General features: G+C 43.8%; 1 protein-coding gene across 8 annotated transcripts in view; it reads left to right on the top strand.

Annotated features, from left to right (window-relative positions):
* The window catches only part of ltbp1 (latent transforming growth factor beta binding protein 1), a 75,683-nt gene that overhangs the window by 11,350 nt on the left and 48,767 nt on the right, over positions 1–15,566 (top strand). For all 8 annotated transcript variants that reach the window (XM_054796662.1, XM_054796660.1, XM_054796658.1 and 5 more), the window contains exons 4-5: positions 12,538–12,680; positions 14,407–14,574. In XM_054796662.1, coding sequence (XP_054652637.1) covers positions 12,538–12,680; positions 14,407–14,574 — 311 coding nt within the window. The remainder of the gene's footprint in view (positions 1–12,537; positions 12,681–14,406; positions 14,575–15,566) is intronic.

Raw genomic sequence — 15,566 nt, 5'->3', positions numbered from 1 at the left:
GACTAGATGCCCGAGCCACCTGCCCCTATCTGTTAGGGTGAGTCCAGCTACCCTACGGAGGAAACTCATTTCAGCCGCTTGTATCCAACATCTCTTTCTTTTGGTCACGACCCAAAGCTCATGAGTATCGGTGAGCGTGGGAACATAGATGGGGGGGTAAATTGAGAGCTTTGGCTTCCGGCTCAGCTCTCTCTTCACCACGACGGTCCGGTACAGCGACCGCATTACTGCAGACACTGCGCCGATCCGCCTGTCGACCTCACGCTCCAACCTCCCCTCACTCGTGAACAAGACCCTGAGATACTTGAACTCCTCCACCTGGGGCAGGACCTCATTCCCAACCCACCCTTTACCCACTGAGAACCATGGCCTGGGATTTGGAGGTGCTGAGTCTCATCCCAGAAGCTTCACACTCAGATGCAACCCCCCCAGTAAACGCTGAAGGTCACAGCCCCATGAGGCCATCAGGACCACATCGTCTGCAAATAACAGAGACCAGATTGGACTCCCTCGATGCCTCGGCTGCGCCTAGAAATTCTGTCCATGAAAATGATGAACAGAACAGGTGACAAAGGGCAGCCTTGGCGGAGGCCAACGGAAACAGGCTGGACTTCCTGCTGGCAATGCCAACCAGGCTCCTGCTCCGGTTCTACGAGGACCGCATACGTTTGCATACAGTGGTATGCAAACGTTTGGGCACCCTTGACAATTTGCATCAATGTCATTTATAAATCATTGAGTGTTTACAAATGTACAATTTGATTTGAATGATTCAAATAACTGACGGACAGAGCGATATTTCAGGAGTGAAATGAGGTTTATTGGATGTTCTTTTGCACGTCTCAGACCATGAACTACAAGATGATGTTCTAGTTGTTTGGAAGCGGTCTGTGAGTTGTCCTTGACAGTTCACACCATCCTTCGCCTTTGCCTCTCTGTTATTTTTCCTGGCCCACCACGTCTGGCCTTGACAATAAGTGTTTGTGGTCTTCCATTTCCTCATTGTGTTCCTCACAGTGGAAACTGAGAGAGCTCTTTGTAGCTTTCCCATAAACCATGATGATGAACAATCTTTATTTTCAGGTCACTTGACAGCTGTTTTGCAGACCCCGTGTTGGGGGGATTCAAAGAGACAACCAACTCGCAACTGGCCACCTTAAAAACCTTTGATCGGATGATTGGATGCATCTATTCAGGAAATCCAAGGCTTAACCCATTTTGTGTTCCAATTAGCCAGTGCTAGGTAGATAGAGGTATTCAAATCAACAGAATGACAGGGGTGCCCAAGTTTCTGCACCTTTCTAGTCTTGTGGTAATCCAGTAAAGCTCATTTCACTTCTGAAATACTACATATATACTACTATACACTGTACTACTGTATATATACTATACTATACTACAGTTAGTGATATATCAAAATGAAATATTAGCTCCAAATATCCATTGATTGATTAAAGAGAATGATGGAAATCGTCAGGGGTGCCCAAACCTTTGCATACAACTGAACATATCCACACTTTGAATCATTCATTTATTGCCAGGAATGACTACACACACTACCAGCACGCACATGCTCTAATATTGATTGTGACCAGCTTCAACTTATATTCATGCGCATATTTGTTTTCTTTTCTCACAGCATTTTTCCCCCTCCTAAAATTGCATAGATTTTTGTGTAAGGGCTTTCCCAGCGCATCCCAAAGATTTGCATACTTATAGAGTTGTTTCCCTTTGGAACAACAGCAGCTTCCACACTTCAGGTAAGACACGTCTACAAGAGCCGTCTGTGCAACGTTTTTGACATTTCTGGGATATTTTGCAAATGAAAAAACACAATTTAAGGAGAGACGCTGATCAAATGTCACGCCAAGGTTCCTGAAAGCCATCTAGAGCAGAGACCTTTTTTCTTAGGTGCCGGGAGCCAAGGAGTATCACTTCAGTTTTATCTGAGTTCAGTAGTGAGAAGTCATCCAGTTCGTGATCGCTTCAAGACACGGCTGAAGTTTTCATAGCCGATTTGTTTTGTGGGGTTTATGGCGTCAATGCAGTGGCGATGTCCGCGCACATAAAAACCATAATCAGACCACCATCCTCGCATTCGCGCCCTCTGAATAACCGTTTTCCGCCCTTCTCTGCGCACGCACACATGCAGTTAAAACTGTAAGCCGCTACTTTTGCCTTAAACTTTGAACCCTGCGGCTTATACAGCGGTGCAGCTAATTCATGGCTAAATTCTCAACCCGTGACATCTCCTTTACTTTACTCCTTTACAGAACTACTGCTAATTGCTTAAATACTGTGCTGCAGTCAGGAAACGATAGCTCTTTCTTTGGCAGGAGCCAATCACGAGCTATCAGTGCGCTCACAACGAGCCTGCCAACCCAATGGAAATTGCAGGAGGTCAGTTTAGATACAGTACCAGTATAACAACATACCTGACTCAACGTTCTTTCAAAGAATACTTTATTAACAACACTAAATTAATCACACAGCAACTTAATACTCAAAAGGTGTGCCTCAGAAATATACAAACATGGCCCAATATGAGTTTGAAATGAAAATAACCCAACATTTTAAAGCTTTCCCGTCTGAGCAACGCATTCATTGGGGCGCTGCAATGACATCAGCTTCCTTCTGAGCTCCGGGCTCCGGGTCCTCTGGCTCATTGCAGAATTGCAGTGCCATCCACCATTTTCTTTGCTTTCTATGCTCCTCCAATGAAATGGTTTTCTCAAATGAAATGCATTATTATCATATTGGTACATGTTTCTATATTTCTGAGGTATAACGTTGGATGTGTGACGTGTTTACTGTTGTTTGTAATATGAAACTGCGAGTCAGACTCTTATATTGAAAAATGACTGCTCTTTTTTTCCATTTTTGCTGTTGTTTTTTTTAGTTTCCCTGTTTAATTACCTCCGCCAAGGAGGTTATGTTTTTGCCAGCATTTATCTGTTTATGTGTTTGTTTGTGTTCAAAATAACTTGAAAAGTTCTGAATGTATTTGGATGACATTTTCAGGACTCGTCGGAAATGGGATATGGAAGAATTGATGACATTTTCGGAGTGATCCAGATCCCCGTCTGGATCCAGAATTTTTTAAAAAGGATTCTTTAACATTGCGAGATAGATTTTTTTGGCATTTGTGCGTGTTTAGAGCACTTGGAAAAAAGCTGTGCGCTCTCCGAGTGCTTTTCTAGTCGTATTTTAGGAACGTGCCGAGGGCCATTAAAAAAACAGCTGCAGGCCATAAATGGCCCCTGGGTCACAGTGTGGACACCCCTGACTTAATGATTTGATTCACCTTAGGAAAAGACCTCTGCAGCCACGTTTAATGGTTTGAATTGCTGCACTTCAGCTGCAGCGTTTCAACACCAACTTGAACCACGATGGCGGCCATTACTATAGAACGAGTGCGTCGTCCATGATGTATGGGCTGGACTGGACTGATGGTGATGGTGCGCTCTACAAGCGCACAGAGAGCCAAGGGGGATTGTACTGCTATCCACCTGCTGTGGCTCATCCTTCATCCTTGTACTGACACAGCAGCAGCTCTCATTCCCGATATCAGCACTGGCTTCATCATCATGCAGTCTCTTCTTCTGGCTCACGTTGCCAACCACTGTGACTCAACAATAAAGGATGGATTGAATGTAGGGGTGCTCCGATCGATCGGCCACCGATCAGTATCAACCGATTTCCGTGAAAAAGGCCTTCAGGACACACACACGCACTCACATAGCACAATCAGAGTTGCGCAACACTTAGATATGACTCGTGGAAAATGACTGGGAGCCACGCAATCAATGAATTGCTCTAACTTACACCATCTAACACTCACTTTCACACAATTTCACTTTCACTTTCCAGGCTTAAGTTAAGGGGTGGGGCGACTGCTATATTTCCTCTGTGCCCTTTCATTCTGGGCTCTTCTTTCATCTTCCTCATTGATCATAAGAGTCCAGCACTGTAAGCAGACTTTGGTGGGAAAAAGTGTTTGCTCTTATTTTTTTTGTATGTTTGTCACACTTAAATGTTTCATCAAACAAATGTAAATATTAGTCAATGACAACACAACTGAATACAAAATGAAGTTTTTAAATGAAACGTTTTATTATTAAGGGAGAAAAAAAATCCAAAGCTACATGGCCCTGGTTGAAAAGATGATTGCCCCCCCACTAAAGGATAATTTAACTGAGATGAACTGAGATCTATCAGTGTGGAAAATGTGGAAAATCCATTTCTAAAGCTTTGGGACTCCAGCCAACCACAGTGAGAGTCATTCTCCACAAATGGCCAAAACATGGAACAGTGGTGAACCTTCCCAGGTGGGGCCGGCCAACCAAAATGACCTCAAGAGGACAGCAACAACTCATCTGAGAGGTCACAAAAGACCCCACAACAACATCCAAAGAAGTGCAGGCCTCACTTGCTTCAGTTAAGGTCAGTGTTCATGACTCCACCATAAGAAGGATGCTGGGCAAAAGCGGCCTGCATGGCAGAGTTCCAAGACCAAAACCACTGCTGAACAAAAACAACATTAAGGCTCCAAAAACATCTTGATGATCCCCAAGACCTTTGGGAAAATACTCAAAAGTTGAACCTTTTGGAAGGTGTGTGTCCCATTACATCATAGCAAGAGTAAAACACGGTGGTGGTAGTGTGATGGTCTTCAGGACCTGGAAGACCTGCTGTGATCAATGGAAGCATGAATTGTGCTGAAGGAGAATGTTGGTGACCTCAAGCTGAAAGCAACTTGGGTTCTGCAGCAGGACAATGATCCAAAACACACCAGCAAGTCCACCTCTGAATGGATGAAGACTTTGGAGTGGTCTAGTCCAAGTCCTGACCTGAATCCTATTGAGATGCTGTGGCATGACCTTAAAAAGGAAAAGCCTCCAATGTGGCTGAATGACAACAATTGTGTAAAATTCCTCCCCAGCGCTGGAAGAGACTCATTGCAAGTTATCACAAACGCTTGATTGCAGTTGTTGCTGCTAAGGGGGGCCCAACCACTTATTAGCTTTAGGGGGTATCACTTTTTCACACAGGGACATGTAGCTTTGGATGTTTTTATCCCTCCAGAAGAAAAAGTTTCATTTAAAGAACCACGAAAAAAATTGTCATTTTTATGGACTTATCGATTACTCAGAGATTTTCGCCATTCGCAGGTGGAATTGGAACATAACCCCCTCATATAACGGTGATTTACTGTACAATAACAGCATGTACAGGAGCATTCGTTTTATCCAAAAAGGGTCATAAAACTACAGTTGAGCCTTTCTTCTCTGGTACTTCTACCTGCCCAGGACTTCTGGTGGGCATGTGCAGTCATTTATAATTCTCAGGATGAAGCTTAATGGTGTCAGCATAAATTACTTTTTAAAATTGCAACTACGCCCTCAGGTCGGATTCCAAATTCCACCCATTGCATAATTTGGAAAAATACTGAAAAAGGCACAGACAGCACTGCAGGGGCAGCAAATAACACATCAAGTAGAAATGATTGTTCTGTGGTTATTTCCAGAAATGTAAACGATGGCATATGTTCACTGATTGCTCATCACCGATGGCTTCACAGCAACCGCTGTTTTTTGTCTAAAAAACCCCAAATCCAAATAAACAAGGTTTTTCATGGCATGTAAACCCTCCCGCTAGTTTGACATTGACGTTTTCAGCTCAACAGTTAGCTTCAATTCAGCTCCATAACCCTTCCTTTCTCTCATCAATTACCACTGTTCACTCGTGACACAGATCTTTCAAGGCACACAGAATATTGTGTTGTATGGTTGTATCAACATGGAACCTACCAAAGAAACATTAGACTCTCATCTTTCATCAGAAACCTTTTTCTGTCCTTCAGTAATCAGCAGTAGAACATAGGTACGTTTCAGGAAAATATCAGTTCCTGACTAAAAAAGGGAGAAAAACAGCTTTTTGTGAAAAGATACATTTCAAGCATAACTTTCACTTGGACACAAATATTTTTTTGCTTTTGTGACAGCTCTAATATAGTAACGACTTACTACAGGCGTTCCTCGCTATATCGCGGTTGGAATATCGCTCCCTCGCTATGTCGCAGTTTTTCCAAAAAAAATGAATGAACAAATGGTCGCTGTTTCATGGTTGACTATGGCCTATTATTGGTCCAAAAACATTAAAAGCCAAGTTCTATGTAGTATTGTGGTCATGAGGCAGCAGCAATGTTATGAGACATGACGTTCGATGACATGACCTTTCACACTGCATGGAGAAACGCCCAAAAGTCCAACTGAGATACAACATGTGCCGAGTGCCATGTGATGAAGGCTCCAGTGAAGAAGGCGGCACATGCACAGTTTGTAGGTCATCATTTTGAGTTTTTATCTCCTAATTCTGACTTTTTAGCTCATAATGTCAACGTTTTATGTCATAATTATGACTTTTTAGCTCATAATGTCAACTTTTTGTCTCATAATTATGACTTTTTGGCTCATGATGTCAACTTTTTATTTCATAATTTAAATTTTTAACTCATAATTATGACTTTTTAGCTCATAATTTAAACCTTTTATCTCATAATTATGACTTTTTAGCTCATAATGTCAAAGTTTTATGTCATAATTATGACTTTTCCATTCCATTTTCCTCCACTCATCCGGGTCCGGGTCGCGGGGGCAGCAGTCTTAGTAGGGAAGCCCAGACTTCCCAATTACTGTACCTCCTCCAGCTCCACCGGGAGGACACTAAGGCGTTCCCAGGCCAGCTGTGAGACATAATCCCTCCAGTGTGTCCTAGGTCTTCCCCGGGGCCTTCTCCCGGTTGGGCATGCCCGAAAAACCTCAACAGGGAGGCGTCCGGGAGGCATCCGGACTAGATGCCCGAGCCACCTCAGCTGGCTCCTCTCGATGTGAAGGAGCAGCGGCTCTACTCTGAGCTCCTCCCGGATGACCGAGCTCCTCACCCTATCTCTTACTCATTTCAGCCGCTTGTATCCACCATCTCCTTCTTTTGGTCACGACCCAAAGCTCATGACCATAGGTGAGGGTGGGAACATAGATCGAATGGTAAATTGAGAGCTTTGCCTTCCGGCTCAGCTCTCTCTTCACCACGACGGTCCGGTACAGCGACCGCATTACTGCAGACGCTGCGCCGATCCGTCTATCGACCTCACGCGCCAACCTTCCCTCACTCGTGAACAAGACCCCGAGATACTTGAACTCCTCCACCTGGGGCAGGGCCTCATTCCCAACCTGGAGGGAGCAATCCACCCTTTTCCGACTGAGAACCATGGCCTCGGATTTGGAGGTGCTGAGTCTCATCCCAGAAGCTTCACACTCAGAGGCAAACTGTCCCAGTAAACGCTGCAGGTCACAGCCCGATGAGGCCATCAGGACCACGTCGTCTGCAAATAGCAGAGACGAGATCCTAGTGCCCCCAAACTGGACTCCCTCGACACCTTGGCTGCGCCTAGAAATTCTGTCCATGAAAATTATGAACAGAATCGGTGACAAAGGGCAGCCTAGGCGGAGGCCAACGTTCACCGGAAACAGGCTTGACTTACTGCTGGCAATGCGAACCAGGCTCCTGCTCCGGTTGTACGAGGACTGAATGGCACGTAGCAGCGCGCCAACAATCCCATACTCCCGGAGCACCCCCCAGAGGACACCGCGAGGGTCATGGTCGAATGCCTTTTCCAGGTCCACAAAGCACATGTAGACCGGTTGGGCAAACTCCCAAGTACCCACCAGTACCCTGAAAGCGTGTAGAGCTGGTCCAGTGTTCCGCGACCAGGGCAAAAACCACATTGCACCTCCTGTAGCCGAGGTTTGACTAACGGTGGTACCCTTCTCTCCAGCACCCTGGAATAGACTTTCCCAGGGAGGCTGAGGAGTGTGATCCCCCTGTAGTTGGAACACACGCTCCGGTCACCCTTCTTGAGGACCACCACCCCAGTCTGCCAATCCAGAGGTACTGTTCCCGACTTCCACGCAATGTTGAAGAGACGTGTCAGCCAAGACAGTCCCTCAACATCCAGAGCCTTGAGGAATTCAGGGCGAAACTCGTCCACCTCCGGAGCTTTGCCACTGGGGAGCGTTTTGACTACCCCAGATACCTCAGCCACGGTGATGGAACTGTCTGCGTTCCTGTCCTCAGCCTCTGCTTCCTCTATGGAAGATATGTCAGTGGGATTGAGAAGGGCCTCAAAGTATTCCTTCCACCGCCCAACTATATCCTCAGTCGAGGTCAGCAGGCCCCCGTCCCCACTGTAAACAGTGTGGACCGGGCACTGCTTCCCCTTTCTGAGGCGCCGGACGGTTTGCCAGAACCTCATCGAGGCCGACTGAAAGTCATGTTCCGTAGCCTCACCGAACTCCTCCCACACCCGAGTTTTTGCCTCGACCACCGCCGAAGCCGCGTGCCGCTTGGCCTGCCGGTACCCGTCAGCTGCTTCAGGAGTCCCACAAGCCATCCATGCTCGACAGGACTCCTTCTTCAGCTTGACCGCTGCCCTGACCTCTGGTGTCCACCATCGGGTTCGGGGCTTACCACCACGACAGGCACCGACCACCTTGCGGCCGCAGCTCCGATCGGCTGCCTCAGCAATGGAGGCACGGAATAGAGCCCATTTGGACTCAATATCCTGGTCCTCCCCCAGGATGCAGGTGAAGCTCTGCCGGAGGTGAGAGCTGAAGACTCGACGAACAGGAGACTTGGAATTATGACTTTTTAGCTCATAATGTCAACTTTTTGTCTCATAATTATGACTTTTTGGCTCATGATGTCAACTTTTTATCTCGTAATTTGACCTTTTATCTCATAATTAAAATTTTTTATCTCATAATTATGACTTTTTGGCTCATGATGTCAACTTTTTATCTCATAATGTGACCTTTTATCTCATAATTAAAATTTTTTATCTCATAATTATGACTTTTTGGCTCATGATGTCAACTTTTTATCTTGTAATTTGACCTTTTATCTCATAATTAAAATTTTTTATCTCATAATTATGACTTTTTAGCTTATAATGTCAACTTTTTATACACTGTAATAATTATGACTTTTTAGCTCAATGTCAACTTTTTGTCCCATATTTATGACTTTTTAGATCATGCCAACTTTTTGTCTCATAATTATGACATAATTAAGCTCATAATTTTGACCTTTTATTGCATAATTATGACTTTTAACTCATAATGTCAACTTTTTCTCTCATAATTTTGACCTTTTATCTCATAATGACTTTTTATCCCATAATTTCAATGTTTAACTCATCATTATGACTTTTTCATCTCATAATTTCAACTTTTTATCTCACAATTATGACTATGACTTACTATTGGGATGTTTTTTCTGTAAGTGGTGGAAACGGGTTTCCATACATTTATTTACCAGCTATGAACTTATTTACACATTTTAAACCAACCCAGAAATCACATGGTCTTTGACTCAAAGACACTTTGACCCCCCCCCAAAAGAAGTCAATTTTTTTTGTGTACGTGCCGTTCACATGCGCACACTTTTAGTTGGAATGCTATGCACACGTTTACACGTAAGAGCCTGGATTGGTGGTACTAGTGTTGTGCAAACATGACAATACGTATCACAACACTTGTTCAACACCACTCTGTTTTTCTCTTAGTGTAGGGATCCCCAAACTTTTTCCTCTGAGGGCCAAATAAATTTTCCCTTCTCTGACGGGGGGCCCGGGTCACTTTGTCACAAAAAGTGTGACGATCACAGAGGTGTCTAAACGTAAACATTAATTATTTTCCAGAAAGCCACAAATAACCAAATATTAACCCTTTCTGGGATCTTGACAAGAAAAAAAAATCAGAAAATAAATATTAACACTATCATCGAGGAAAAGGCTTCTTGAGACGTCATCTGTACTTCTGTGAAGAAGGTGTCGGACGTTTCGCTCCTCATCTGAAGAGCTTCGTCAGCGAACTAACAAGTGCTGGTAGCCTAGGCCTTAAATACAGTAAGAGTGGGCAGAATTGGTGTGCCAACACCCTCCTCCTATTGGTTCCTTACACTAAGCCTGGGAGGAGTAGTGGTATAATTCTATCCTGCTATACCACTACCACTACTCCGCCCAGGCTTAGTGTAAGGAACCAATAGGAGGAGGGTGTTGGCACACCAATTCTGCCCACTCTTACTGTATTTTAGGCCTAAGCTACCAGCACTTATTAGTTCGCTGACGAAGCTCTTTGGATGAGGAGCGAAACGTCCGACACCTTCTTCACAGAAGTACAGATGACGTCTCAAGAAGCCTTTCCCTCGATGGACAACTCCTGTACGACTGAGAGCCTACACAGACGCATTAACACTATCAATGAAATAAATAACACTATTTATGAAATAAATAATAACAAATAACCCTTTTCAAGTTTTTCACAGAAAAAAAGGCCATGGAACATAAACCTTTCTTGTAGACACCACTGTTTGCAGCTTTCTCTCATCAACTTCACTATGAAAACCAGAAAGCAAGCAGGCTAAGAAACCGAACACCTACCAACACAATACATTTCACTACCAGTATGGTTGTAGAGCAGATTTGTTTTGTACTCAGAATGGCTCGTTCAAGTCAGAAAAGTAAGCTTACCGGTACAGTATATGTTCATCAGTGTGAACTGTGGGCCTGCATCTGGCTGGTGAGAAGTTCAATGTCAGGTTCCATTTTAGTCACAGCCAGTCTCAAACACTGATGGAGATGTTTGTCTGTTAATCTTGATCTCATCGGAGTTTTCAGGTGCTTCATGCGTGAAAAGGTTTGCTCACAGATATATGTGCTGCCAAAAAGTGTAGACATCTTCATTGCGTGTTTTTTAATGTTAGGGTACGTGTCGTTTGGGAGGGCGGTATAGAAGTCAATGAGACTCAATGAGACACAAGTCCGATTAACACGCCCACCACACTAGGAGCTCCGGCAGTCGTGATGCTAACAAGATTTGACCAGTCCAGGTTCAACTCTTCCATGGTTTGGCATACTTTGACGAAAATATCCTCCCCCGTCGTAGTCCCTTTGAGACTTTGCAGGGCTGCTAGATCCTGCCAGATCCTCGCACATTTCAAAGTTTGTGCTAACTCCACGAATAAAAATGAGCAGCTGCACTGTGTCCTGCACGTCCGTGCTCTCATCCAGTGCTAATGAGAAAAAGTAAATTCTTTCGTCTTCTGCTGCAGCTGGGCATATACATTACCCCTGATTTCTTCAATGCGTCTTGTGGTTATTGTGTTTTCTTTCTTCTTCTTGGGAGAATGAACAGAATAAGAATGTCATTGCATACTATAACTGCCTGTTTTACTATGCATATGACAATAAAACTCTTGAATCTTGAATCTTGAGACAGACTCACGGCATTAAAGACATCTGTCTTGTTGGGACACACCTCTTCCGCGACAGCATTCAAATATTTCTTGACAAATTCTCCATCAGTGAAAGGTTTACCGCTGCTTGCTATCAGTTGAGCAACTCGAAAGCTCGCTCGAACGGAGGACTGGTTCTGCTGAGCTTGGCGCACAAATGTATTCTGCTGAGCTAACAGTCCACTTTATAGCTTTGAGAGTTTGTCTGCTCGCACTTGGCCTTGCAAGCTAGCATACTTGTCTTTGTGCCGGGATTCATAGTGTCGGTGCAGATTATATTCTTTGAATGCAGCCACTGCCTCTTGACAGATGAGACAAACATAGAATAAAAAAATAATCGTTTGTCCACTGCAGGTTAAATACCCTGCATTCTGAATCAATTTTTCTCTTTCCGCCATTACGCCGTTTTAATTAACAGGGGTGTGTCCAGGGAGGGGTTTCAGATAGAGCACAGACTGCGGAAGGGTGGAATAGAATGTTATGTTCTATGCATATAAAAGTCTCGATCACATGGCCAGACTGAAAAAAAATCATCATGCATCTCTGGCATTGTTCAGGGGGCCGGGCAAAATGTGAGGAGAGGCCGCATCCGGCCCGCGGGCCGTAGTTTAGGGACCGCTGTCTTAGTGGATCTTTGTGTGACTTTACTCGACGACTGCCAGTTGGCCGACTGCTGCGTGGTGAATTCTTGGTCGGCCGTGTTGCTGTTGCAGTTGTTGTTCACCACCAGTGTATCTGAAAACATTCCTGCTGCATCACAAGACGTGTCTTTATGAATGGCCGCCTTGTCCAAAATGCACCATCAACCTACATGGCCCTGTGTGAAAAAGTGATTGCCCCCCCGCTGTTAAAACACAACTTACGTCTTTGGTATTGAATGAGTTAAGAAATCATGCTCTTTTGTGGCAGAATCTGGCCTATTATTGTCAAGAAATATGCATATGTAAGCAAATGTTAAGTATTTGTTGTCACTTTCAAGCATAAACATGGCTAAATGACGTCAAATACAAGTACAAATATAAGGCATTCAGAAGACTCAAAGACGTTACGATGATATGCAGTATCTTACACTGGTCACTAGGTGTCAGCAATGTTACTGTAATGTTGGGTGAGACACACAAACACAAGTTGGAATGATCTCAGGCACAGTCATCCAGAGTAAATGGTCTTCTTTCCCTCCAGGATGCTGTCCGTGCCCGTGCACCCTGGCCAGCAGTATGTGATAAAGCCCAAATATTACCATGCGCACACCACCCACACGCAGACGCACATCCAGCCTCAGCCTGCAAGACCAATTCCTCTAACGGAACACAACCCAATACAAGGTACGTCTTCACATGTCTCCTTAAGACTTGGTTTTATTAGCAGGTACAGTCAGAGTGCGTGAGATTGTCCTCGGGATGACGGGAGTTCATGGCAAGTCAAACTTTTGACAAATTGTGATGATGGCGGTGGACGCGTCTGTTCATGAAACACACCCAATATTTTTGAACAAGTGCACATCTGTGAGCCCCAGTGTTTGATGCGTGATGTGACAAATGAAGTAAAGCTGTGGCGGGAACAAGTCTGACAGCCAACCTTCATTGTGCATCTTTGGCTGGTGTGACTTATACTCTGGAAAATACGGTAAATTAGTAAATCATACTATTTTGTGGTTGAATACAACGTATTATTTGTCAAAAATATGTAGATTTAAGTAAATGTTACCTATCTTTTGCCTAAATCTAAGCATTTGCAAGCATAAAAGTGGCTAAATGAACTAGAATACTAATATAAGGCATCTAGAACATGCACTCAAAGATGTTATTCTTGTGTACTGGTCAGCAAGGTTTGGTGAGGCACACAAGCACCAGACACATGCCAGAACAACAGGCCTTTATTGCAGGTTTAAATGATCTCACAACATGCCCAGTATTTGTATTCAACCACAAAACAGCATGATTTATTATTCAATATATTTTGGAACAAACGTGATAGAGTGAAACTGTGAAATTGGAAGCGCGACGTGGCAAAGGATTACTTCCCAGTGTTCCGCAATGCAGCATTACCACTAAAGCCTTTAATCTGTCAATACTAGCAATGGTAGTTAATCAATCATCACATGTAATAAAGGATTGACATATTTGTCTGCACATATAGAAATAAAAATACTAGAAGAACAAACTTTAAACTTAGCGGCTGTGTGATATTTGGCCCTTATGACTAATAAGACTTGTCAATGCCCACAGTTAAACGTTGCACCAGAAGCATTTGCACAACAAGGTTACCTTTCTGCAAATGCCATTGCTAAATGACTATGTATTTAATGGGTGGGTAATAGCTACCATTTTTCACTTAGTGAAAGCAGCAGATGTGCTTGCTATTCACTTAAAGCCGTCATGTACCACAGACTGTCGAGCAGGCACCAGTTTTGTGCCACAGCTGCTAAAAGCATTCAGCATCTCCTCACTCATGTCGCTCAGCTCGCTGCTCCAACACCTTTTGACAAAGTGGTTTTGGCTTTGGCTGAAGATGCGGGCAGGGTTTTTACGTGCTCTTCTTACAAATGCTTAAGTCAACAGAAAAACACGACTGTGTTGAACAAATGTTGAGGTCGCTGTGTTTGTAACGTATCCCTGCTTTTATTTTGATGCCATTTCTAAATCTCAGTCAGCTGCGGGAACTTGATTTTTGATCTCGTGAACTTCTCACGTCACAGCGGCAACACCCGCGTGAAGTTGGTCCCCCACCACACGCACAACTCCGGTAAAATAAAATTGTTTGTGCTGCGTTTGTGCTTTTTTGTGGCGTTTTGTGCTCTTTTAGTTTTTGAGTTATTTCAGATTAGTCATTTATTATAAACTCAAGGGGAGAAGAATGCAGATTCACCCTGCACACAACTTGATGTTTTGGAGTATTTCATGAAAAGAAAGACAATTCACATTCCGTGGGGGGGTACTGGAAGGGGCCAAACACTGCATTTTACTTTTCCATGAGGTTTGCTTTGTCCATGTGTTCAAAAATAAACAAGATACTTCTCTCTCTGCTTGGTGTTCACATACACGATGGCAGTGGGCAACCATACAGGAAGGATCAAGGTGGTGTTCACACCCACCATCTGCAAATTGACCTGTATGGGAGGCAGGTGTCACAACAACTGCGAACAGGGAAATACGACAACCATCATCAGTGAAAATGGCCACTCCACCGATACCCTGACAGCACCCAACTTCAGAGTAGGTAAGTCATCTCACTTCAATGTCTTTCTGAAACTCCATCCATCCATCTTCTACATCCATCTTCGTACATTATAGCGATGTAATGTATCTTATTTATGATGTATTGTGTAAAACTAAGGCATGAATAACATCAAATTAAAAGCATAAAATGAATGGTGACCCCCCCCCATCCACCAGTTCAAGTGTTTCCAGAGAGATGATGACATGGCTGTTTGACGTGTGTGCTAAAAGGCAGTGCTAGCATGAATTAACTTGAGACAAATGTGCACATTAGCACTCAATAAGTCATCCAAACGTACCTTTATGCATTCCCACATAGGATCAGCATTTACACCACATAAGAGGTGAAAGAAAAATGGTACAAATACAGCAGCAGTAGAGAGAAAGTTAGCACACACACAATGGACATGCGTCAAGTGAGGCGGATGTAACAGAGAGAATCCGGCCACTTTTCAAAATAAAACAAAAAAAATGAAATAATGGAAATTATTTTTTCTTTCTGTGAAAAAAAGTACCGCGGCCCGGTACCAAACCAGATACAGTGGTTGGGGACCACTGCCCTCGGGAACACATTTATAGCAACACACACGTGCACGAGTCTTATTTATGTCTTATAGGTCTCCGATATTGGGTAATAGGAGTGTAAAGGTGACTATAGGGGTGTTATTCCATGTATAGAGGGCTCCAATAATGTTAAAAAGTGTAGTTAGAAGGTCGTAGACAGGTTTTCTATGCTCCAACTATGAAAATATTCCATTTAGAAATAATAAAGCCTACTTTGCAGAAATCCACTAATCACAGTCTGGTCTGGAACCAGTTAACCGTGATAAACAAGGGATTACTATATTATTATCGCAGGGGATGGGTTCCCAAAATAGCCCGCAATAAGTCAAATCCGCAAAATAGTTCAATCTTTGTGTCATGCTGACGATTTTTCTGATTTACAGTACGCCTTTATCTCTAACCATTTTCAACCTTTTGAAATTGGAATGT

Source organism: Dunckerocampus dactyliophorus, chromosome 13 (assembly GCF_027744805.1).
Source record: "Dunckerocampus dactyliophorus isolate RoL2022-P2 chromosome 13, RoL_Ddac_1.1, whole genome shotgun sequence".
In the NCBI taxonomy this organism is placed as follows: domain Eukaryota; kingdom Metazoa; phylum Chordata; class Actinopteri; order Syngnathiformes; family Syngnathidae; genus Dunckerocampus; species Dunckerocampus dactyliophorus.
Note: the sequence above shows the minus strand (reverse complement) of the source record. Positions and strands in the feature narration are given on the sequence as shown.